Source organism: Cherax quadricarinatus, chromosome 7 (genome assembly GCF_038502225.1).
Source record: "Cherax quadricarinatus isolate ZL_2023a chromosome 7, ASM3850222v1, whole genome shotgun sequence".
In the NCBI taxonomy this organism is placed as follows: Eukaryota; Metazoa; Arthropoda; class Malacostraca; order Decapoda; family Parastacidae; genus Cherax; species Cherax quadricarinatus.
In genome coordinates this window covers 3,808,659-3,834,957 of record NC_091298.1, presented here as the reverse complement: position 1 = coordinate 3,834,957, position 26,299 = coordinate 3,808,659, and the positions used below count along the sequence as shown (strand labels likewise).

Genomic DNA, 26,299 nt, shown 5'->3' with positions numbered 1-26,299 from the left:
CAGGAGTGGGTGTTGTAGGAGTGGGTGTTGCAGGAGTGAGTGTTGCAGGAGCGAGTGTTACAGGAGTGGGTGTTGCAGGAGTTAGGTAAAATACAATGAACACCTATTGACTGAACTATTGAACTGTCGAATGACTGAATAATCAACTTAAATATAAGAACATAACACCAGAAAGGAGGAACAGTGCAACAGCCTATACTGGGCAGGTCCCTTTTCCACTATCTTCCAAGGCGATAATACACTAATTCGCACCGCTAGAGTTGTTCGAAATTAGCATCAAGATGAAACGACTTGACAAAGCTCCTGCAGAGCGAAACGTTGCCACAATAAAATGTCGCATTAGTTGCACTTGTGTCCTTTTAATTCATAAGAACTTGAAAGTGGAGTCGAACACCTGGACTGGATCCCACAGTCGCCGGATCTAAATATCATGGAGCATCTGTGAGGGTCAGTTGGAACAGCAAGTCAGGAACCGATTTCTTCCACCGTCTTTTTTGGAAGAATTAGATCAAGTTTAGCTTGAGGAATGACTCAGAATTTCCCTAGATGCTGTTCAGATGCTGTATGAATAAATTCCTCGATGAATTGGTGCTCTTTTAGCTGCAAATGGAAGATCAACTCCATATTGAAAATTAAAAAAAATGTTATAGAACAAAGTGCTAATATTATGTTGTTTAGCCCGTGTATATTATGTTAACCAAGTTTCTCTCACTCTTCCTCTCTGCCTCCTATATATGCTGCATTTTTTCTTGGCCTCGGTCTGGGAGGATGCAGATATCTTCGTAAAAAATCCATTTATCTTGTGTATGGGACTAGGCTATCCTGAGATATGGTAATTCCCAAGTGATAGTAACTGCAACTCCGCGGGAAGGAAACCTTTGAAGCTGCTGTAGATGATGAACCTTTAATGGAATACTTGACTATATCCTCATTGTTCCTACTGAAGTCTCTCAGCTCAGACACATTCCAACACCTTGTATGAGCCTCCCCCCCCCCATCCTGAGCGAGGGAATATGACAGGGGGAACATAATCAGCTTTTGTTCCCACAGTATAACTATCGTATAGAATAGGGTAGCAGCATACTGCTTATGCGTCCAATTTTGGTAAATTAAAAAAGAATCCCTTCTCGTCTGCACCCGTTCCAGAGCAGTACTAGGCAAAACAGCCACGGTTCAAGACGGTGGGGGAGAAGGGGGCTGTGAGCTCCTGCGAGGGTCACTGCAGAAACCAGCAGGGAGGAGGCCAAGACAACTACATACATATATATATATATATATATATATATATATATATATATATATATATATATATATATATATATATATATATATATATATATATATATATATATATATATATAGTACTCACCTATTTGTGGTTGCAGGGGTCGAGTCATAGCTCCTGGCCCCGCCTCTTCACTGATTGCTACTAGGTCCTCTCTCTCCCTGCTACATGAGCTTTATCATACCTCGCCTTAAAACTATGTATGGTTCCCGCCTCTACTACTTCACTTTCTAGACTATTCCATGACTTGACTACTCTATGACTGAAGAAATACTTCCTAACATCCCTTCGATTCATCTGAGTCTTCAACTTCCAATTGTGACCTCTTGTGTCTGTGTCCCATCTCTGGAACATCCTGTCTTTGTCCACCTTGTCTATTCCGCGCAGTATTTTATATGTCGTTATCATGTCTCCCCTGACCCTCCTGGCCTCCAGTGTCGTCAGGCCGATTTCCCTCAACCTTTCTTCGTAGGACAATCCCCGTAGCTCTGGGACTAGTCTTGTTGCAAACCTTTGCACTTTCTCTAATTTCTTGACGTGCTTGACTAGGTGTGGATTCCAAACTGGTGCTGCATACTCCAGTATGGGCCTGACGTAAATGGTATACAGGGTCTTGAACGACTCCTTACTGAGGTATCGGAACGCTATCCGTAGGTTTGCCAGGCGCCCGTATGCTGCAGCAGTTATCTGATTTATGTGCGCCTCAGGAGATATGCTCGGTGTTATACTCACCCCCAGATCTTTTTCCTTGAGTGAGGTTTGCAGTCTTTGGCCATCTAAACTATATTGTGTCTGCGGTCTTCTTTGCCCTTCCCCAATCTTCATGACTTTGCATTTGGCAGGGTTAAACTCAAGGAGCCAGTTGCTGGACCAGGCTTGCAGCCTGTCCAGGTCTCTTTGTAGTCCTGCCTGATCCTCATCCGATTTGATTCTTCTCATTAACTTCACATCATCTGCAAACAAGGACACTTCTGAGTCTATCCCTTCCGTTATGTCGTTCACATATACCAAGAACAGCACAGGTCCTAGGACTGACCCCTGTGGAACCCCGCTTGTCACAAGCGCCCATCTGACACCTCGTCACGTACCATGACTCGTTGTTGCCTCCCTGTCAGGTATTCTCTGATCCATTGCAGTGCCTTTCCTGTTATGTGTGCCTGATCTTCTAGCTTTTTCAGTAACCTCTTGTGAGGAACTGTGTCGAAGGCCTTTTTGCAGTCCAAAAAAATGCAGTCGATCCACCCCTCTCTCTCTTGTCTTACTTCTGTCACCTTGTCATAAAACTCTAGTAGGTTTGTGACACAGGATTTTCCTTCCCTGAAACCATGCTGGTTGTCAATTATACACTTGTTACTTTCCAGGTGCTCCACCACTCTCCTCCTGATGATCTTCTCCATGACCTTGCATACTATACACGTTAGTGATACAGGTCTGTAGTTTAGTGCCTCATGTCTGTCTCCCTTTTTAAAAATTGGGACTACATTTGCCATCTTCCATACCTCAGGGAGTTGCCCAGTTTCAAATGATGTGTTGAAGATCTTTGTTAATGGCACACACAATATCTCTGCTCCCTCTTTAAGGACCCACGGAGAGATGTTGTCTGGTCCCACCGCCTTTGAGGTGTCAAGTTCGCATAGCAGCTTCTTCACTTCCTCCTTGGTTATATGTACCTCATCCAGCACTTGCTGGTGTACCCCCCTGTTCTGATTTCCTGGAGTCCTACTGGTTTCCACTGTAAATACTTCTTTAAATCTCGTGTTGAGCTCCTGACATACCTCTCGGTCGTTGCTTGTGAATTCCCCATCACCCTTCCTCAGTCTGATTACCTGGTCCTTGACTGTTGTTTTCCTCCTGATGTGGCTGTACAACAGCTTCGGGTCAGTCTTGACTTTCGATGCTATGTCATTTTCATATTGTCGCTGAGCCTCCCTTCTTATCTGTGCATATTCATTTCTGGCTCTTCGGCTAATCTCTTTATTTTCCTGAGTTCTCTGTCTTCTGTACCTTTTCCATTCTCTAGTACACCTAGTTTTTGCCTCCCTACACCTTTGGGTGAACCAAGGACTCGTTCTGTTCTTCCCATTATTTCTGTTTCCCTTGGGAACAAACCTCTCCTCTGCCTCCTTGCATTTTGTTGCCACATAGTCCATCATTTCTTGTACTGGTTTTCCTGTCAGTTCCCTCTCCCACTGAATGTTTTGAAGGAAGTTCCTCATGCCTGAGTAGTTCCCCCTTTTGTAGTTTGGTTTTTCCCATCCTATTCCTGCTACTCTCTCCACTTGGAGCTCAACTATGTAGTCGAAGCACAGAACCACATGATCACTAGCTCCCAGGGGCCTTTCATACAAGATATCCTCGATGTCTGAACTACTCAAGGTGAATACAAGGTCCAGTCTTGCTGGTTCATCTTCTCCTCTCTCTCTGGTAGTGTCTCTAACATGTTGATGCATGAGGTTTTCCAGTACTACATCCATCATCTTGGCTCTCCATGTTTCGGAACCCCCATGGGGCTCCAGGTTTTCCCAGTCAATCTCCTTGTGATTGAAATCACCCATAACTAGTAACTTTGCTCCCCCCACGTGTGCTCTCCTGGCCACCTCGGCTAGTGTGTCGACCATGGCTCTGTTGCTCTCATCGTATTCTTCTCTTGGTCTCCTGCAGTTCTGTGGTGGGTTGTACATTACTGCAATTATCACCTTATGTCCCTCAGACTGGATTGTTCCTACTAAGTAGTCCCTTTCACCCGTGCCATCCATTCCTTCCATTTTCTCAAAACCCCACTGGCTTTTAATGAGCAGTGCAACTCCTCCTCCCCCTCTCCTCCCTCTGTCTTTCCTGAAGATTTGATATCCGGGTGGAAAGATTGAATCTGTTATTATTCTGGTGAGTTTTGTTTCTGTGAGTGCTATTATGTCTGGGGATGTCTCCTTGATTCTTTCGTGCCACTCCTCATACTTATTTATTCCATCTGCATTTGTATACCATACCTTCAACTTCTTTTCTAAGACTGTGGTCTGGGAGGTGTATTGGGGTTGGGGAAGTGGGAGACCTGATAAGGAACTATGGGTGGTTGCTGTGGGGGTGGAGTTTGTAATGTAGTGGGTGGGGGCATTGGATATGGCATGGGTGTTGTGGTTTAGAGTGTTTGGCTGCACTGGGGTTGACCTGGTTGGGAGGCTTCTATAGGAAGCTGTGAGGGAGGTTGTATTTGATCTTCTTCCTATGTCTGGGATCTCCTGTCTGTCTTCTCCATCCCCTCTCTTTCCTCCTTTCGCCTTTGTACCATCTCTCTCAGTTTCCGCCTTTCGTCTTGTGTTCTGTCGCGGTCGAGATACACCTTCCTGTATCCCGGCATGTCCCTTAATCGTGCTTTTTCCTGTAGTATCCTGTTCCGAGTCGATTCTGCCTTGAAGGTCACTTTCACTGGCCGGTTTCTTTTTTTTACAAACCCCCCTATTCTCCGAAAATTTTCCAGCTGGGTCATGTCGTCTTCTCCGATTACTTTCATGATGCTTTCAATTGCTTTTTTTCCCCTTGTTTTCTTGCTTCATATGTTTCCCCTTCAACTTCCTGTAGCCCATACACAAAGACTGACCTCACCCTTTCATTCTCCCACTGCATATCCCTGTGTATGCCCTCATTCAATTTGATTTCCTCCATTGCAGCTTTCCTTTCTTCAGTTTCACTAGCTACTATACATGGGCTCAGTGGCCTGTCATTTTCCCTTCTCGGCTTTCCCTGGGCTCTGTTGTGGTCTTTTAGGGCCTCCACATATAGCTTAGCTCTTTCATTTACTACAGTCTCCACTGATAGAGCTTCTACATTCAGTTTTGCTCCTCCTTTCCCTACAGTCCCCTTATTTGTGGCTGAGGTAGCGGTCTCTGTTGTCAATCCCATAATGTTCTTTAGTTCTTTAGGCTGTTTCAGATTTTCCAGTTCCTCTTCTAAACTCTGTATCCTGGCCTCTGCTGCTTTGACTTTCACCTCCCACTTCCTGCTTTCCATGTCTATCCTCTCTTCCATTCTCATGCTAAGTTCTTCTAGTTTCTTTTCCCATTCTTGTTCCCTTTTTGTGAGCTCTGCTGCCCAATCTTCCTTTGCAGTTTCCTCCTCCTGTCCCTTGGGTTTTCTTGTTGCTCTCTGGCAACCCATTTTTGTTTTATCCTGATTGCCTCAGAGTGGGAAACCTATGTAATTCTGTATGTTAGGTTAGTATTGTATATGTCAGAGTGTGGGGGGGGGGAGGTAGAGGAGGAACTGTGGCTATATGGGAGAGTAGTGGGGAGGGGGAGTGGGAAGGAGAGTGAAGCAAGTGGGTAAGTGGGTGGGGAGGGGGAGGGTGAAAGAGGGAGGGGAGGGATCAGGTGAAGGAGTGAGATGTCGGTGGGGGAGGGGGGGAGTGTATGTGTGAGTCTGGCAATATGTGTGTGTGTGTGTTGTGTGTGTTGTGTGTGTGTTTCGTGTGTGTGTGGGGAGGGGTGGGGGGGGGTGTGGGGGGTTGTGGGGGGGGGGGTGTGGGGGGGGGTGTGGGTGGGTGTGTGTGGGTGTGTGTGGGTGTGTGTGGGTGTGTGGGTGTGTGTGGGTGTGTGTGGGTGTGTGTGGGGGTGTGTGGGTGGGTGTGTGGGTGGGTGTGGGTGGGTGTGTGGGTGTGTGTGGGTGTGTGGGGGTGTGTGGGTGTGGGTGGGTGTGGGGGGTGTGTGGGTGGGTGTGTGGGTGGGTGTGTGGGTGTGTGTGGGTGTGTGTGGGTGTGTGTGGGTCTGTGGGGGTGTGGGGGGGTGTGTGGGTGGGTGTGTGGGTGGGTGTGTGGGTGGGTGTGTGTGGGGGTGTGTGGGTGTGTGTGGGTGTGTGGGTGTGTGGGTGTGTGTGGGTGTGTGGGTGTGTGTGGGTGTGTGGGTGTGTGGGTGTGTGTGGGTGTGGGTGTGTGTGGGTGTGGGTGTGTGGGTGTGGGTGTGGGTGTGCGTGCTCACACTAGGCTACGCTACTCTTTTGAAGATTATAAAAAAAAATTTCACAATCAATTCCTTATTAATATGCACTAATATATACTATATAATATTAATTGCGTACACTTGTGTGTGTGTGTTTACTAGCTTGTCGTTCTTTGAAAAAGAGGGGGGGGGGGTTACGTTAACACTATTTGTTATTGTTGTTGTTTCACCGGTACTCTCCCGGCCCAGATCTCCGCACACTACGCTACTTTACTTTTTGAAGATTATAGGATTATTTTTTCTCACTCAATTCCTTATTAATATATACTAATGTTTATTATAACAATAATTACGGGTGCACACGTGTGTTTGTATGTGCGTACTTGTTTACTAGCTTGTCCCTCAGAAAAACGGGGGGGGGGAGTTTACCTGGCGATATTTAGATAATTTACTAACCACTATCTATCTCCTGGTACTGAAATAGGGATAGAGAGATGGTATAGCATACAACCAGCAGGGCGAGACACTTGAGACTTTAGACACTAACCAAAATTAACCACAAATAGGCAAGTGATGTCGTCTGCACAACAATGGAGGTTCCTGCTGGTCGGCTATCAACTCCTTCAATTTTGTAACTCCTTCAGGAACTTTATCATGCATTCAAGTTTTTATTTTCTTTTTCTTTTAAGACTTGATATTCCCTCTTTTTTCTTCAGTACAGTATTATGGTCACAACAAGTCTGATGATGTTAGCTACATTCACAACAACAACAGCTGGGGATTGATTAATTTTTCTTACTTTCAGTATTTACTTAATCACTCTTTTATGACCTTATCACTACACTGCTGCTATAATCAACCAACATATGTATTTGTTAATATTTCAGATCACTCCGTTAACCCAATTAACTGTTTGGATCTTTTGTGTCAACACTGCGGCCAGTAGCCTGATCAGCTGACTGCTACCCTCCCTCACTCAACCCCTCAAGGAAGGTTCCTTGATGTTGGTGAGGGGCTCTTGATTTAGGGAATTGGATCTGTGCTCCAGTTCCCCGAATTAAGCCTGAATGCCTTCCACATCCCCCCCCCAGGCGCTGTATAATCCTCCGGGTTTAGCGCTTCCCCCTTGATTATAATAATAATAATCCCTCACTCAAATTTCATTCAAATTTAAATTGTAAAATTCTTGATCCTATCACATTATTCGCACTCTTGAAAGCTATTACACTCTTGTAGGTATGTTCACTGATTCACTCACGTACGATGACCTCTAATAATATCTTAGGACAGCCACTAGAACGCTAAATCCTGGGAGCACTATTTAGAGATACTGCTTCACGTGTGTGTGTGTGTGTGTGTGTGTGTGTACTCACCTATTTGTACTCACCTATTTGTGGTTGCAGGGGTCGAGTCTTAGCTCCTGGCCCCGCCTCTTCACCGGTTGCTACTGGGCCCTCTCTCTCCCCGCTCCATGAGCTTTATCAAACCTCGTCTTAAAACTGTGTATGGTTCCTGCCTCCACTACGTCATTTTCTAGGCTATTCCACTGCCTTACAACTCTATGACTGAAGAAATACTTCCTACTATCTCTCTGACTCATCTGTGTCTTCAACTTCCAATTGTGGCCTCTTGTTTCTGTGTCCCCTCCCTGGAACATCCTGTCTTTGTCCACCTTGTCTATTCCACGCAGTATTTTATATGTCGTTATCATGTCTCCCCTGACCCTCCTGTCCTCCAGTGTCGTCAGGCCGATTTCCCTTAATCTTTCTTCATAGGACATTCCCCTTAGCTCTGGAACTAACCTCGTCGCAAACCTTTGTACTTTCTCTAGTTTCTTGACGTGCTTTATCAAGTGCGGGTTCCAAACAGGTTCTGTGTGTGTTTGTGTGTGTGTGTGTGTGTGTGTGTGTGTGTGTGTGTGTGTGTGTGTGTGTGTGTGTGTGTGTGTGTGTGTGTGTGTGTTGCCGAATAAGCCAAGCAGGCGAGTTTGGCTAAAAAAAAAGAGCCTTTTCTGCCGAATAAGCAGAGTGAAAATTTGTTTACGCGATAACTCTGCGAGAGTCACTCTGAACATAACGAAACAAAAATATTTGTCATTGATTTAAGTAATATTAAGTAAATTTAAACTTATCTATGTTATATTTAGTAGAATATAAGTAAAAATAAAGTAAGGTTAGGTGAGGTTTCTGGGTTCGATTCCGTGTCAAAATATATATATATTTTTGCACTATAATAAATGAAAAAATGTATATAATAATACGCAAAAGAAAATTCTACAATAGTTCAGTTTTTAGGGCAGGTTGGCTTAATTGACCAGTTCGGTTTATTAGGCTACACACACACACACACACACACACACACACACACACACACACACACACACACACACACACACACACACACACACACACACACACACACACACACACACACACACACACAAACGTCTAGTAAGAGCTAGGAAGGTACAGGTGGCAGATAGGTGGTGGATGGGAAGCAGGTGATGGGCAGTATACAGCAGACTGCAACTGGTGGGTGATGAATGGCAGGTGGTAGGTGTGGGGGAGCAGGTAGGCGTGGGTGGCAGTTGGTGGGCATGGGGGCAGGTGGTGGGCGGCGGATTGCAAGTGGTGGGTAATGGGCAGCGGTGGACATAATGTAACAGTTGTGTGGGTGTGAGTTAGGCTGCAGCCGGGACCTCCAGAGCGCTGCAAGAAATAACAGACGATATGGCGTGGAAACTGACCCAGCAGGGGGCCTGGAGAGGATGGAAGAGAAGGAGGAGGAGGAGGACAAGGAGAAGGAGAATAAGGAGGGGGAGGAGAAGGAGGAGAGGTACAGGATGTAAAATGAGTGGGCGGTGATGAAGGTGCAGAGGGCGACCAGAGGTTATGTACGTGTGAAGGAACATAGTCTCCCCTGGCTGGTATCTACACACACACACACACACACACACACACACACACACACACACACACACACACACACACACACACACACACACACACACACACACACACTAACTAACACACACACACACACACACGCACACACAGAGTCAGAGTCAGTCAGAGTCAGAGTGGGCGCTTGTGACAAGCGGGGTTCCACAGGGGTCAGTCCTAGGACCTGTGCTGTTCTTGGTATATGTGAACGACATAACGGAAGGGATAGACTCAGAAGTGTCCTTGTTTGCAGATGATGTGAAGTTAATGAGAAGAATCAAATCGGATGAGGATCAGGCAGGACTACAAAGAGACTTGGACAGGCTGCAAGCCTGGTCCAGCAACTGGCTCCTTGAGTTTAACCCTGCCAAATGCAAAGTCATGAAGATTGGGGAAGGGCAAAGAAGACCGCAGACACAATATAGTTTAGACGGCCAAAGACTGCAAACCTCACTCAAGGAAAAAGATCTGGGGGTGAGTATAACACCGAGCATATCTCCTGAGGCGCACATAAATCAGATAACTGCTGCAGCATACGGGCGCCTGGCAAACCTACGGATAGCGTTCCGATACCTCAGTAAGGAGTCGTTCAAGACCCTGTATACCATTTACGTCAGGCCCATACTGGAGTATGCAGCACCAGTTTGGAATCCACACCTAGTCAAGCACGTCAAGAAATTAGAGAAAGTGCAAAGGTTTGCAACAAGACTAGTCCCAGAGCTACGGGGATTGTCCTACGAAGAAAGGTTGAGGGAAATCGGCCTGACGACACTGGAGGCCAGGAGGGTCAGGGGAGACATGATAACGACATATAAAATACTGCGCGGAATAGACAAGGTGGACAAAGACAGGATGTTCCAGAGATGGGACACAGACACAAGAGGTCACAATTGGAAGTTGAAGACTCAGATGAATCGAAGGGATGTTAGGAAGTATTTCTTCAGTCATAGAGTAGTCAAGTCATGGAATAGTCTAGAAAGTGAAGTAGTGGAGGCGGGAACCATACATAGTTTTAAGGCGAGGTATGATAAAGCTCATGTAGCAGGGAGAGAGAGGACCTAGTAGCAATCAGTGAAGAGGCGGGGCCAGGAGCTATGACTCGACCCCTGCAACCACAAATAGGTGAGTACAAATAGGTGAGTACACACATCTTGGGGTGAGTATAACACCGAGCATGTCTCCGGAAGCACACATCAATCAGATAACTGCTGCAGCATATGGGCGCCTGGCAAACCTGAGAACAGCATTCCGATACCTTAGTAAGGAATCATTCAAGACACTGTACACCGTGTATGTCAGGCCCATACTGGAGTATGCAGCACCTGTTTGGAACCCGCACTTGATAAAGCACGTCAAGAAACTAGAGAAAGTACAAAGGTTTGCGACAAGGTTAGTTCCAGAGCTAAGGGGAATGTCCTATGAAGAAAGATTAAGGGAAATCGGCCTGACGACACTGGAGGACAGGAGGGTCAGGGGAGACATGATAACGACATATAAAATACTGCGTGGAATAGACAAGGTGGACAAAGACAGGATGTTCCAGGGAGGGGACACAGAAACAAGAGGCCACAATTGGAAGTTGAAGACACAAATGAGTCAGAGAGATAGTAGGAAGTATTTCTTCAGTCATAGAGTTGTAAGGCAGTGGAATAGCCTAGAAAATGACGTAGTGGAGGCAGGAACCATACACAGTTTTAAGACGAGGTTTGATAAAGCTCATGGAGCGGGGAGAGAGAGGGCCCAGTAGCAACCGGTGAAGAGGCGGGGCCAGAAGCTAAGACTCGATCCCTGCAACCACAAATAGGTGAGTACACATACAAACACACAAACACACACACACATACACACACACACGCACACACACACACACACACACACACGCACACACACACACACACACACACACACAAACACACACACACACACACACACACACACACACACACACACACACACACACACACACACACACACACACACACACACACACACACACTGTTGCTGACACTAATTTAGCATTGGGAAACAATAATGCCGGAAGCTGCATCTCAGTGTCCCATCCCAGGTGGAATTCGAGTCCGAGAGGAAGAAAAGTGTGGAGGAGAAAAATAAGAAACTGAGAGAGGGAAAAAGAAGGAAAAAATGCATATTTAAACAAAGCCTAGAGCACAAAAACTTTATTTTGGTAAAAAATACACAGATAACCTGCATATAGTAGAGTGAAATTTATTACGATGTTTCTTTCTGACTTGGACCATTAACAAGTCACAGTGAAGCGAGAAGGGAAGGAGCCTAGAATATGTACGAAAGGAGTGGGGAAGGGACTGGTGGAGCGGAGGAGGGAGTAGTAGTAGTAGAAGTGATAGCAGTATTATTCTATTATTATTATTATTATTATTATTATTATTATTATTATTATTATTATTAATAGCAGTAGTAGTAATAATAGTAATATTAGTTGTAGCAGTAGTAAAAAAACTGTAAAGGAAATAATGGCAGAGTGTAGTATTTGTGAAGAAATAGTAGTAGAAAGAATGGTATTGGCAGTCCATAAAAAAAAGAAGAGAGGAGCAGTGCAGGACAGAATCCTTGCGGGACAAAACCTCCATAGGAAAGAACCTTCCTTGGCAGAAGACAGGAAAGGCAATGAAAATATAGGGAAGATGAAGAGGTAAGGAGAAGAGGGGGGAAGGAGGAGGAGGCGGAGGAGGAGGAGGAGGAGGAGGAGGAGGCAAAGGTCAGGTCAAGTCACGAATGTTCAAAATCGATGAAATAAAAAAACTCAATATTCAAGTTTAGGTAGAGTGGCAGGCGTGAGTGTGAGCCACGAGCGATGTGTCTGTTTATGCTTGACTCTTCCTGTGATCTTGCTGTATAGTCCTTGTGGCTTAGCGCTTCTTTTTGATTATAATAATAATAATTCCTGTGATCTCGAACATACATGACTTGACCTGCTCTTGGCTCTCTCTTCACTTTCCACTGTCTTGACCTGACTTTCAACCCCTTTCCTCACGCTAGTCCAGGATCGGCCGAGACATCGTCCAGGTCTCTTCCTCAATGTGTGCGTTTGTTGTTGTGAAGGAGACGTCATTAGTAACTCAGGATAAGCAAAGGGAGCCAAGCATTGGAGTTTATTTCCAATGAGGACTTCTGGTCCTCTTCCCTAGTACATCACTTACAGCAGTTGACCAACACCTGGGAAATATTTACTTTCAGGTGTTTTGAGTTGTAGAAACAAACTTTTATATATAGTTCAGGACATTTATTAGACTGGAACGTTTCCACTGCTTTCTTCAGGCTGAAGAAATCATTCGTGGCGAAAAGTTTCCTTTAATAAATGTCCTGATTTGTAAATAAGTGTCTTTTTCCACATCTTATCGGTATCACCAAACCATTGTTCATGTGTTATTCAACATGCACAACAAATCTCGCTGTCGCCCAGGATTGAACCCAGGTTCCTCGAAATGTGAACTGACCTCTACCATATAACTACAAAGTTATTCTAGCCATGGTATTTTGACTTTGATTTTTTCCTCCCCCCCTCCTCCCCCACACGCTCACATGAGATTAAGATTCTTCTAAGTTTTCCTTCCCTAGTATAGAGGCATCGGAGGAAGTCCCTGCCACCTCCGGGAGACACTACACCCCTGACACGATGCACTAAATGCGTGTAACTACTTTAGCCTCCCTCTTGCTTGCCTGCATCACCAAGTGGATTGATTTGTGGAGATTAGAGAAGGGCGGGACGGCAGCGCATTGTCACACAACCAGAAATAAACGTTCAGATTTGAACTATTTCTGGCTTTTATATCAGGAAGCATCAACAACATAAGTCTTCAGGGTATACTTCAACTTGATGTATCTCTGGTAAGGCCTCATATAGATGATGATGCTCCGTTCTGGTCTCTGTATTACGGAATGGACATACATGCGCTGGAAGATATGCCGGGAAGGATGAAGGCGTTGATCCCATGTATCAGAAAGCTTTCCTCCTAGGATACACTGAGAGAACTGAATATACACTCTCTGGAGAGGCGTAGAATGAGGAGAGATAATACTGAAGAGTGTAAATTAAACAAATGAAAGAAATTAAGTAATTATAAATAACATGCTGATAAAACTGCGTGACCAGGTCAAGGCTCGCAGTAATGGAGTCGAGTTAGACAAGTTTAGACAGGTACAAAAATCATGTTGAAAATAGTGCAAAATACCGACAAGTTGATGATTAAGACACATGTGTAACAGCTGGGTATCTTTATTGTTAAAACGTTTTATCTACACAGTAGGCTTCTTCAGTCAAATACAGAACAAATAATATTTGAGGTGGTCAGTCCCTCAGTTTGGAGAAAAGTTCAACTCAGTGGTTTGGAACGATATATCGATGGACTGATTACATTATCATTTCAGTACTACACCTGCTGCCTCTGTATTTGACTGAAGAAGCCTACTGTGTACGCGAAACGTTTCGACAGTAAAGATACATGTGCCTTAATGGTCAACAAAAAACAGCCCAGTATCGTTATTTGCAGATAATAATACAACTTGTAAGAGAATGACATCCTCTGAGGACACGGCAAATATCCCAGCTGACGTAAACAAATTCCTCAAATGAAGGAGAGAGAGAGAGAGAGAGAGAGAGAGAGAGAGAGAGAGAGAGAGAGAGAGAGAGAGAGAGAGAGAAAAAAAAAACAGAGAAAGGAGGAGGGGAGGTAACGATTTACCTCCCCTGATCCGAGGAAAGGGGAAAGGGTACCGCCAATACCTTGGATCAAGAACCCATCACCGCCATCAACATGCCCTTCCCTTCCACTCTTTTCAGAGATTTTCTATTTAAAAGAAAACCTAAATGTACTCTTCCCCGAGGAAACTGATGAGCAGCATCAGTTTAAATGTCCTTAGTATCACTAGTAGTAACTTGGCCTTTTAAGTGCATCCATAACGTTGTCATTCAGTGATTATTATTGTTATTCTTGTTGCTGCTGTTATTATTATTATTATTATTATTATTATTATTATTATTACTATTGTTATTTTTAATAATAATAATAATAATAATAATAATAATAATAATAATAATAATAATAATAATAATATTATTATTATTATTATTATTATTATTATTATTATTATTATTATTATTATTATTATTATTATTATTATTATTATTATTATTATTATTATGTAGAGCCCAAGAGCTGGCGCTTAATGGAAAAAATTAACCTAGTGATTTGTGTGTGTCTCAGGATGCAGAGTGTGGTGGTGGGTGGTGAGGGTGATGGTGGCGTGGTGGTGGAGACGGGGCGCACCGCCCCCTCCTTCCTGACCCCACACACACAGGACAAGGAGGATGTCTTCTCAACCAGGTAAGTCTTCCCTTGACCTTTCTCGCGGTGACCTCACCTGACCTTGTCTGATTCCCCCGGGCGAGCTCTTAGTGACCTGACCTTAAAATATAGGAGGTTGACGTCGTATTCAAGACTGACATTGTCAGTGCAACATTTCGCTATCTTTATTGTGGGAACGTTTCGTCTTCCAGTGGCTTACCTTTACCTCTTCTCCCGGAGCCTGGCCATGGGTCAGGCTCGTCTGGTGTTTGCCTGGTCAACTAGGCTGTTTTTGTTGGAGGCCCGCTGACCCACATATCCATCACAGCCTGGCTGATCTGGCACCCGGTGAAGATACTTAATCCTCCCAGCAGTGTTTCTGATATTTTCTGGGACCACGAATGTTGATACAGTGTTCCCTTATTGTGTTCACTGCACCCCTGCAGTCCGAACTGTGGAAGAGGAGGAGTTTTGGACTGAAGAAGCCACTCTTGGGCGAAACGTTTCCAGAATAAAAATACAGAAAAGTTTGCCATCCTAATCTCTGAAATTCCATTGACACGGGTGCACAAATGCTGAGATAGATCTGCCTAGCATGGGCCAGTAGGTCTGCTGCAGTTCTCTTTCTTTCCTACGTTCTTATGAAGGTGACGTAAGCAACGTACTGAAAACTATCAAACCGAGACAAGACTAGGAAAAACAACATTCAAGTTAGACAAATTGAGCTTCAGAAATACTGTGGGAAAGTTTTAGTGGGACAAGAATTGTGGAAGTATGGAACAAGCGGATCCTGGGAGAAAAAAAGGTCGCAGAAAAAAAGTCGAAGGAGAAAAAATAACAATACAGACATAATCTAACTTCACCTAACTTTATTTGTGTATGGTATTTAAATATGTGACTTTTTTCTCTAGCCAAAACTGTGACTTATTTTCTGTGACTGTTTTGTTTACCGTGACTTGTTTCCGGACACTGAACAAACTGGCCAGAAGCGTCACTGCGGCTCACTTCCTTGTGTTCTCATATTGTACAGGACAGAGCAATTAGCGCACCCGTTTATTACCTGTGACAGGTTTCGAGGGCTATCCTTCCCTAGCCGGTCTCCCTACATATATACACAAATACACACACGCACAGCTCGGTCTGAGACCAGTCTTGTCTGGCGATTGCTAGGAGCGACAAGACATTGGCCCCAAGTATGAGGGATGACAGGAGGACCAGGGATGGTAGGAGGACCAGGGATGGCAGGAGGACCAGGGATGGCAGGAGGACCAGGGATGGCAGGAGGACCAGGGATGGTAGGAGGACCAGGGATGGCAGGAGGACCAGGGATGGCAGGAGGACCAGGGATGGCAGGAGGACCAGGGATGGCAGGAGGACCAGGGATGGCAGGAGGACCAGGGATGGTAGGAGGACCAGGGATGGCAGGAGGACCAGAGATGACTGGAGGACCAGGGATGACAGGAGGACCAGGGATGACAGAAAAACCAGGAATGACAGAACCAGGGATGACAGGAGGACCAGGGATGGCAGGAGGACCAGGGATGACAGAAAAACTAGGAATGGCAGGACCAGGGATGACAGGAGGACCAGGGATGGCAGGAGGACCAGGGATGACAGAAAAACTAGGAATGGCAGGACCAGGGATGACAGGAGGACCAGGGATGGCAGGAGGACCAGGGATGACAGGTGAACCAGTAATGGCAGGTGAACCAGTAATGACAGGTGAACCAATAATGACAGGTGAACCAGTAATGACAGGTGAACCAGTAATGACAGGTGAACCAGTAATGACAGGTGAACCAGTAATGACAGGTGAACCAGTAATGACAGGTGAACCAGTAATGACAGGTGAACCAGTGGAACCAGTAATGACAGGTGAACCAGTAATGACAGGTGAACCAGTAATGACAGGTGAACCAGTAATGACAGGTGAACCAGTAATGACAGGTGAACCAGTATTGACAGGTGAACCAGTAATGACAGGTGAACCAGTAATGACAGGTGAACCAGTAATGACAGGTGAACCAGTAATGACAGGTGAACCAGTAATGACAGGGGAATCCAAGTAATGACAGGTGAACCAGTAATGACAGGTGAACCAGTAATGACAGGTGAACCAGTAATGGCAGGTGAACCAGTAATGACAGGTGAACCAGTAACCTGACAGGTGAACCAGTAATGACAGGTGAACCAGTAATGACAGGTGAACCAGTAATGACAGGTGAACCAGTAATGACAGGTGAACCAGTAATGACAGGTGAACCAGTAATGACAGGTGAACCAGTAATGACAGGTGAACCAGTAATGACAGGTGAACCAGTAATGACAGGTGAACCAGTAATGGCAGGTGAACCAGTAATGACAGGTGAACCAGTAATGACAGGTGAACCAGTAATGGCAGGTGAACCAGTAATGACAGGTGAACCAGTAATGACAGGTGAAACCAGTAATGACAGGTGAACCAGTAATGACAGGTGAACCAGTAACTGACAGGTGAACCAGTAATGACAGGTGAACCAGTAATGACAGGTGAACCAGTAACTGACAGGTGAACCAGTAATGACAGGTGAATCCAGTAATGACAGGTGAACCAGTAACGACAGGTGAACCAGTAACTTGACAGGTGAACCAGTAATGACAGGTGAACCAGTAATGACAGGTGAACCAGTAATGACAGGTGAACCAGTAATGACAGGTGAACCAGTAATGACAGGTGAACCAGTAATGACAGGTGAACCAGTAATGACAGGTGAACCAGTAATGACAGGTGAACCAGTAATGGCAGGTGAACCAGTAATGACAGGTGAACCAGTAATGACAGGTGAACCAGTAATGACAGGTGAACCAGTAATGACAGGTGAACCAGTAATGACAGGTGAACCAGTAATGACAGGTGAACCAGTAATGACAGGTGAACCAGTAATGACAGGTGAACCAGTAATGACAGGTGAACCAGTAATGACAGGTGAACCAGTAATGGCAGGTGAACCTAGTAATGACAGGTGAACCAGTAATGACAGGTGAACCAGTAATGACAGGTGAACCAGTAATGACAGGTGAACCAGTAATGACAGGTGAACCAGTAATGACAGGTGAACCTAGTAATGACAGGTGAACCAGTAATGACAGGTGAACCAGTAATGGCAGGTGAACCAGCAATGACAGGTGAACCAGTAATGGCAGGTGAACCAGTAATGACAGGTGAACCAGTAATGGCAGGTGAACCAGTAATGACAGGTGAACCAGTAATGACAGGTGAACCAGTAATGACAGGTGAACCAGTAATGGCAGGTGAACCAGTAATGACAGGTGAACCAGTAATGACAGGTGAACCAGTAATGACAGGTGAACCAGTAATGACAGGTGAACCAGTAATGACAGGTGAACCAGTAATGACAGGTGAACCAGTAATGACAGGTGAACCAGTAATGGCAGGTGAACCAGTAATGACAGGTGAACCAGTAATGGCAGGTGAACCAGTAATGACAGGTGAACCAGTAATGGCAGGTGAACCAGTAATGACAGGTGAACCAGTAATGACAGGTGAACCAGTAATGACAGGTGAACCAGTAATGACAGGTGAACCAGTAATCGGCAGGTGAACCAGTAATGACAGGTGAACCAGTAATGACAGGTGAACCAGTAATGACAGATGAACCAGTAAATGACAGGTGAACCAGTAATGACAGGTGAGCCAGTAATGACAGGTGAACCAGTAATGGCAGGTGAACCAGTAATGACAGGTGAACCAGTAATGACAGGGGAACCAGTAATGACAGGTGAACCAGTAATGACAGGTGAACCAGTAATGACAGGTGAACCAGTAATGACAGGTGAACCAGTGGTAACATGATGACCACACTATACATTATACAGTGCTGGACAAGACAGACAAAGACTATTTTTCAAAATGCTGGAAAATTCTATAAAAACCTTAAAACTGTTGCTATAAATCTGTTAATGTTAGTGTTTATGTGTATTCTAGAGTGTATATGTATACATAAACCTGTAGATGTCTATAATATGATACAAATAAGTGATTCCCCTGGGTTATTAAGCCACATAGTCATTCTCCTGGGTTACTAAGCCACATAATCATCCCCCTGGGTTACTAAGCCACATAATCATTCCCCTGGGTTACTAAGCCACATAATCATTTCCCTGGGTTACTAAGCCACATAATCATTCCCCTGGGTTACTAAGCCACATAATCATTCCCCTGGGTTACTAAGCCACATAAGCATCTCCATGGGTTACTAAGCCACATACTCATCCCCCTGGGTTACTAAACCACATACTCATCCCCTTGGGTTACTAAGCCACATACTCATCCCCCTGGGTTACTAAGTCACACACTCATCCCCCTGGGCTACTAAGCCACATACTCATCCCCCTGGGTTACTAAACCACATACTCATCCCCTTGGGTTACTAAGCCACATACTCATCCCCCTGGGTTACTAAGTCACACACTCATCCCCCTGGGCTACTAAGCCACATACTCATCCCCCTGGGTTACTAAGCCACATACTCATCCCCCTGGGTTACTAAACCACATACTCATCCCCTTGGGTTACTAAGCCACATACTCATCCCCCTGGGTTACTAAGTCACACACTCATCCCCCTGGGCTACTAAGCCACATACTCATCCCCCTGGGTTACTAAGCCACATAATCATTCCCCTGGGTTACTAGGCCACATAATCATCCCCCTGGGTTACTAAGCCACATACTCATCCCCCTGGGTTACTAAGCCACATACTCATCCCCCTGGGTTACTAAGCCACATAATCATTCCCCTGGGTTACTAGGCCACATAATCATTCCCCTGGGTTACTAAGCCACATAGTCATTCCCTAGGTTACTAAGCCACATAATCATTCCCCTGGGTTACTAAGCCACATAATCATCCCCCTGGGTTACTAAGCCACATAATCATCCCCCTGGGTTACTAAGCCACATAAGCATCTCCCTGGGTTACCAAGCCACATACTCATCCCCCTGGGTTACTAAGCCACATGCTCATCCCCCTGGGTTACTAAGCCACATAATCATCCCCATGGGTTACTAAGTCACATAATCATCCCCCTGGGTTACTAAGCCACATAATCATCCCCCTGGGTTACTAAGCCACATAATCATCCCCCTGGGTTACTAAGCCACATAATCATCCCCCTGGGTTACTAAGCCACATAAGCATCTCCCTGGGTTACTAAGCCACATACTCATCCCCCTGGGTTACTAAGCCACATGCTCATCCCATTGGGTTGCTAAGCCACATACTCATCCCCCTGGGTTACTAAGCCACATAATCACCCCCCTGGGTTACTAAGCCACATACTCATCCCCCTGGGTTACTAAGCCACATAATCATCCCCCTGGGTTACTAAGCCACATAATCATTCCCCTGGGTTACTAAGCCACATAATCATTTCCCTGGGTTACTAAGCCACATAATCATTCCCCTGGGTTACTAAGCCACATAATCATTCCCCTGGGTTACTAAGCCACATAAGCATCTCCATGGGTTACTAAGCCACATACTCATCCCCCTGGGTTACTAAACCACATACTCATCCCCTTGGGTTACTAAGCCACATACTCATCCCCCTGGGTTACTAAGTCACACACTCATCCCCCTGGGCTACTAAGCCACATACTCATCCCCCTGGGTTACTAAACCACATACTCATCCCCTTGGGTTACTAAGCCACATACTCATCCCCCTGGGTTACTAAGTCACACACTCATCCCCCTGGGCTACTAAGCCACATACTCATCCCCCTGGGTTACTAAGCCACATACTCATCCCCCTGGGTTACTAAACCACATACTCATCCCCTTGGGTTACTAAGCCACATACTCATCCCCCTGGGTTACTAAGTCACACACTCATCCCCCTGGGCTACTAAGCCACATACTCATCCCCCTGGGTTACTAAGCCACATAATCATTCCCCTGGGTTACTAGGCCACATAATCATCCCCCTGGGTTACTAAGCCACATACTCATCCCCCTGGGTTACTAAGCCACATACTCATCCCCCTGGGTTACTAAGCCACATAATCATTCCCCTGGGTTACTAGGCCACATAATCATTCCCCTGGGTTACTAAGCCACATAGTCATTCCCTAGGTTACTAAGCCACATAATAATTCCCCTGGGTTACTAAGCCACATAATCATCCCCCTGGGTTACTAAGCCACATAATCATCCCCCTGGGTTACTAAGCCACATAAGCATCTCCCTGGGTTACCAAGCCACATACTCATCCCCCTGGGTTACTAAGCCACATGCTCATCCCCCTGGGTTACTAAGCCACATAATCATCCCCATGGGTTACTAAGTCACATAATCATCCCTAAGCCACATAATCATCCCCCTAAGGGTTACTAAGCCACATAATCATCCCCCTGGGTTACTAAGCCACATAATCATCATCCCCCCTGGGTTACTAAGCCACATACTCATCCCCCACATACTCATCCCCCTGGGTTACTAAGCCACATAAGCAACTAAGCCCATACTGGGTTACTAAGCCACATACTCATCCCCCTGGGTTACTAAGCCATATGCTCATCCCATTGGGTTGCTAAGCCACATACTCATCCCCCTGGGTTACTAAGCCACATAATCACCCCCCTGGGTTACTAAGCCACATACTCATCCCCCTGGGTTACTAAGCCACATAATCATCCCCCTGGGTTACTAAGCCACATACTCATCTCCTTGGGTTACTAAGCCACATAATCATCCCCAGGGTTACTAAGCCACATAATCATCCCCCTGGGTTATTAAGCCACTTACTCATCCCCCTGGGTTACTAAGTCACATAGTCATCCCCCTGGGTTACTAAGCCACATAATCATCCCCCTGGGTTACTAAGCCACATAATCATCTCCCTGGGTTACTAAGCCACATACTCATCTCCCTGGGTTACTAAGCCACATAATCATCCCCCTGGGTTACTAAGCCACATAATCATCCCCCTGGGTTATTAAGCCACATACTCATCCCCCTGGGTTACTAAGCCACATAATCATCCCCCTTGATTACTAAGCCACATACTCATCCCCCTGGGTTACTAAGCCACATACTCATCCCCCTGGGTTACTAAGCCACATACTCATCCCCCTGGGTTACTAAGCCACATACTCATCCCCCTGGGTTACTAAGCCACATACTCATCCCCCTGGGTTACTAAGCCACATAATCATCCCCCTGGGTTACTAAGCCACATACTCATCCCCCTGGGTTACTAAGCCACATAATCATCCCCCTGGGTTACTAAGCCACATAATCATCCCCCTGGGTTACTAAGCCACATACTCATCCCCCTGGGTTACTAAGCCACATACTCATCCCCCTGGGTTAATAAGCCACATACTCATCTCTCTGGGTTACTAAGCCACATAATCATCCCCCTGGGTTACTAAGCCACATAATCATCCCCCTGGGTTACTAAGCCACATACTCATCCCCCTGGGTTACTAAGCCACATACTCATCCCCCTGGGTTAATAAGCCACATACTCATCCCGCTGGGTTACTAAGCCACATACTCATCCCCCTGGGTTACTAAGCCACATACTATAATCATCCCCCTGGGTTACTAAGCCACATACTCATCCCCCTGGGTTACTAAGCCACATAATCATCCCCCTGGGTTACTAAGCCACATCATCCCCCTGGGTTACTAAGCCACATAATCATCCCCCTGGGTTACTAAGCCACATACTCATCCCCCTGGGTTAATAAGTTACTCAGCCACATAATCCTCCCCCTGGGTTACTAAGCCACATAATCATCCCCCTGGTTTACTAAGCCACATACTCATCCCCCTGGGTTATCCGCCTGGGTTACTAAGCCACATAATCATCCCCCTGGGTTACTAAGCCACATAGTCATCCCCCTGGGTTACTAAGCCACATAATCATCCCCCTGGGTTACTAAGCCACATAATCATCCCCCTGGGTTACTAAGCCACATAATCATCCCCCTGGGTTACTAAGCCACATAATCATCCCCCTGGGTTACTAAGCCACATAATCATCCCCCTGGGTTACTAAGCCACATACTCATCCCCCTGGGTTACTAAGCCACATAATCATCCCCCTGGGTTACTAAGCCACATACTCATCCCCCTGGGTTACTAAGCCACATACTCATCCCCCTGGGTTACTAAGCCACATACTCATCCCCCTGGGTTACTAAGCCACATACTCATCCCCCTGGGTTACTAAGCCACATACTCATCCCCCTGGGTTACTAAGCCACATACTCATCCCCCTGGGTTACTAAGCCACATAATCATCCCCCTGGGTTACTAAGCCACATACTCATCCCCCTGGGTTACTAAGCCACATACTCATCCCCCTGGGTTACTAAGCCACATACTCATCCCCCTGGGTTACTAAGCCACATACTCATCCCCCTGGGTTACTAAGCCACATACTCATCCCCCTGGGTTACTAAGCCACATACTCATCCCCCTGGGTTACTAAGCCACATAATCATCCCCCTGGGTTACTAAGCCACATACTCATCCCCCTGGGTTACTAAGCCACATAATCATCCCCCTGGGTTACTAAGCCACATAATCATCCCCCTGGGTTACTAAGCCACATACTCATCCCCCTGGGTTACTAAGCCACATACTCATCCCCCTGGGTTACTAAGCCACATACTCATCCCCCTGGGTTACTAAGCCACATAATCATCCCCCTGGGTTACTAAGCCACATACTCATCCCCCTGGGTTACTAAGCCACATACTCATCCCCCTGGGTTACTAAGCCACATACTCATCCCCCTGGGTTACTAAGCCACATACTCATCCCCCTGGGTTACTAAGCCACATACTCATCCCCCTGGGTTACTAAGCCACATACTCATCCCTCTGGGTTACTAAGCCACATACTCATCCCCCTGGGTTACTAAGCCACATACTCATCCCCCTGGGTTACTAAGCCACATACTCATCCCCCTGGGTTACTAAGCCACATACTCATCCCCCTGGGTTACTAAGCCACATACTCATCCCCCTGGGTTACTAAGCCACTACTCATCCCCCTGGGTTACTAAGCCACATACTCATCCCCCTGGGTTACTAAGCCACATTATCATCCCCCTGGGTTACTAAGCCACATACTCATCCCCCTGGGTTACTAAGCCACATACTCACTAAGCCCCCTGGGTTACTAAGCCACATACTCATCCCCCTGGGTTACTAAGCCACATAATCATCCCCCTGGGTTACTAAGCCACATACTCATCCCCCTGGGTTACTAAGCCACATAATCATCCCCCTGGGTTACTAAGCCACATACTCATCCCCCTGGGTTACTAAGCCACATAATCATCCCCCTGGGTTACTAAGCCACATACTCATCCCCCTGGGTTACTAAGCCACATAATCATCCCCCTGGGTTACTAAGCCACATACTCATCCCCCTGGGTTACTAAGCCACATAATCATCCCCCTGGGTTACTAAGCCACATACTCATCCCCCTGGGTTACTAAGCCACATAATCATCCCCCATGGGTTACTAAGCCACATATACCATCCCCCTCTGGGTTACTAAGCCACATAATCATCCCCCTGGGTTACTAAGCCACATACTCATACCCCTGGGTTGGTAAGCCACCTACTCATCACCCCCCTGGGATACTAAGCCACATACTCATCCCCCTGGGTTACTAAGCCACATACTCATCCCCCTGGGTTACTAAGCCACATAATCATCCCCCTGGGTTACTAAGCCACATACTCATCCCCCTGGGTTACTAAGCCACATAATCACCCCCCTGGGTTACTAAGCCACATACTCATCCCCCTGGGTTACTAAGCCACCATCATAATTCGAGCAGTATCATTTCATGCAGCACGGACCGTGAAGAAATGGATTTCCGGAAAAGGTGAGTTAATATTTTTTTTCCATTCCTCCCTTCTGTTCATGTTCCTTACCATGGGTTCTAGATCCAGGGAACCAGAGCTACCTTACCAACCCTTGGATCAAGCCTGATGGCCTCCTATTACCATTTTGTTCTAGATCCAGGGAACCAGAGCTGCCTTACCAACCCTTGGATCAAGCCTGATGGCCTCCTATTACCATTTTGTTCTAGATCCAGGGAACCAGAGCTGCCTTACCAACCCTTGGATCAAGCCTGATGGCCTCCTATTACCATTTTGAATCGTATTTTACTCTTGTGTTCTTTTTCTTCGTTTAACCCAATCATGACAGCTGTGACGTGAGAGAGAGAGAGAGAGAGAGAGAGAGAGAGAGAGAGAGAGAGAGAGAGAGAGAGAGAGAGAGAGAGAGAGAGAGAGAGAGAGAGAGAGAGAGAGAGAGAGAGAGAGGGTGTGGGTGGGTGCGAATTGAATCTAACTAGCTTCGGCCTGTAAATGACTTGGACTTGCCTAGCATGGGCTAGTAGGCCTGCTGCAGTGCTCCTTCTTTCTTATGTTATTATTAAGATAAGAATAGATGATAATATCGAAAAGAGTAGAATGGGGTTTATTCTGTACCCACAACTGTGGGAACACTGGCGTCCTGGTAAGAACATCAACCTGTCAGGTTCCTAACAGCAACTGTGGGAACACTGGCGTCCTGGTAAGGACATCAACCTGTCAGGTTCCTAACAGCAACTGTGGGAACACTGGCGTCCTGCTAAGAACATCAACCTGTCAGGTTCCTAACAGCAACTGTGGGAACACTGGCGTCCTGGTAAGGACATCAACCTGTCAGGTTCCTAACAGCAACTGTGGGAACACTGGCGTCCTGGTAAGGACATCAACCTGTCAGGTTCCTAACAGCAACTGTGGGAACACTGGCATCCTGGTAAGGACATCAACCTGTCAGGTTCCTAACAGCAACTGTGGGAACACTGGCATCCTGGTAAGGACATCAACCTGTCAGGTTCCTAACAGCAACTGTGGGAACACTGGCGTCCTGGTAAGGACATCAACCTGTCAGGTTCCTAACAGCAACTGTGGGAACACTGGCGTCCTGGTAAGGACATCAACCTGTCAGGTTCCTAACAGCAACTGTGGGAACACTGGCGTCCTGGTAAGGACATCAACCTGTCAGGTTCCTAACAGCAACTGTGGGAACACTGGCGTCCTGGTAAGGACATCAACCTGTCAGGTTCCTAACAGCAACTGTGGGAACACTGGCGTCCTGGTAAGGACATCAACCTGTCAGGTTCCTAACAGCAACTGTGGGAAAACTGGCATCCTGGTAAGGACATCAACCTGTCAGGTTCCTAACAGCAACTGTGGGAACACTGGCATCCTGGTAAGGACATCAACCTGTCAGGTTCCTAACAGCAACTGTGGGAACACTGGCATCCTGGTAAGGACATCAACCTGTCAGGTTCCTAACAGCAACTGTGGGAACACTGGCGTCCTGGTAAGGACATCAACCTGTCAGGTTCCTAACAGCAACTGTGGGAACACTTGCGTCCTGGTAAGGACATCAACCTGTCAGGTTCCTAACAGCAACTGTGGGAACACTGGCATCCTGGTAAGGACATCAACCTGTCAGGTTCCTAACAGCAACTGTGGGAACACTGGCGTCCTGGTAAGGACATCAACCTGTCAGGTTCCTAACAAGCAACTGTGGGAACACTGGCATCCTGGTAAGAACATCAACCTGTCAGGTTCCTAACAGCAACTGTGGGAACACTGGCGTCCTGGTAAGGACATCAACCTGTCAGGTTCCTAACAGCAACTGTGGGAACACTGGCGTCCTGGTAAGAACATCAACCTGTCAGGTTCCTAACAGCAACTGTGAGAACACTGGCGTCCTGGTAAGGACAT

At 46.3% G+C, this 26,299-nt stretch overlaps 1 protein-coding gene across 9 annotated transcripts in view; it reads left to right on the top strand.

Annotated features, from left to right (window-relative positions):
* The window catches only part of wnd (Mitogen-activated protein kinase kinase kinase 13 wallenda), a 216,016-nt gene that overhangs the window by 102,035 nt on the left and 87,682 nt on the right, over positions 1 to 26,299 (top strand). For 4 of the 9 annotated variants that reach the window (XM_070082208.1, XM_070082209.1, XM_070082205.1 and 1 more), the window contains 2 exons: positions 14,399 to 14,518; positions 24,349 to 24,396. In XM_070082208.1, coding sequence (XP_069938309.1) covers positions 14,399 to 14,518; positions 24,349 to 24,396 — 168 coding nt within the window. The remainder of the gene's footprint in view (positions 1 to 14,398; positions 14,519 to 24,348; positions 24,397 to 26,299) is intronic. The other 5 variants (XM_070082211.1, XM_070082212.1, XM_070082207.1 and 2 more) reach the window with 2 other exon arrangements.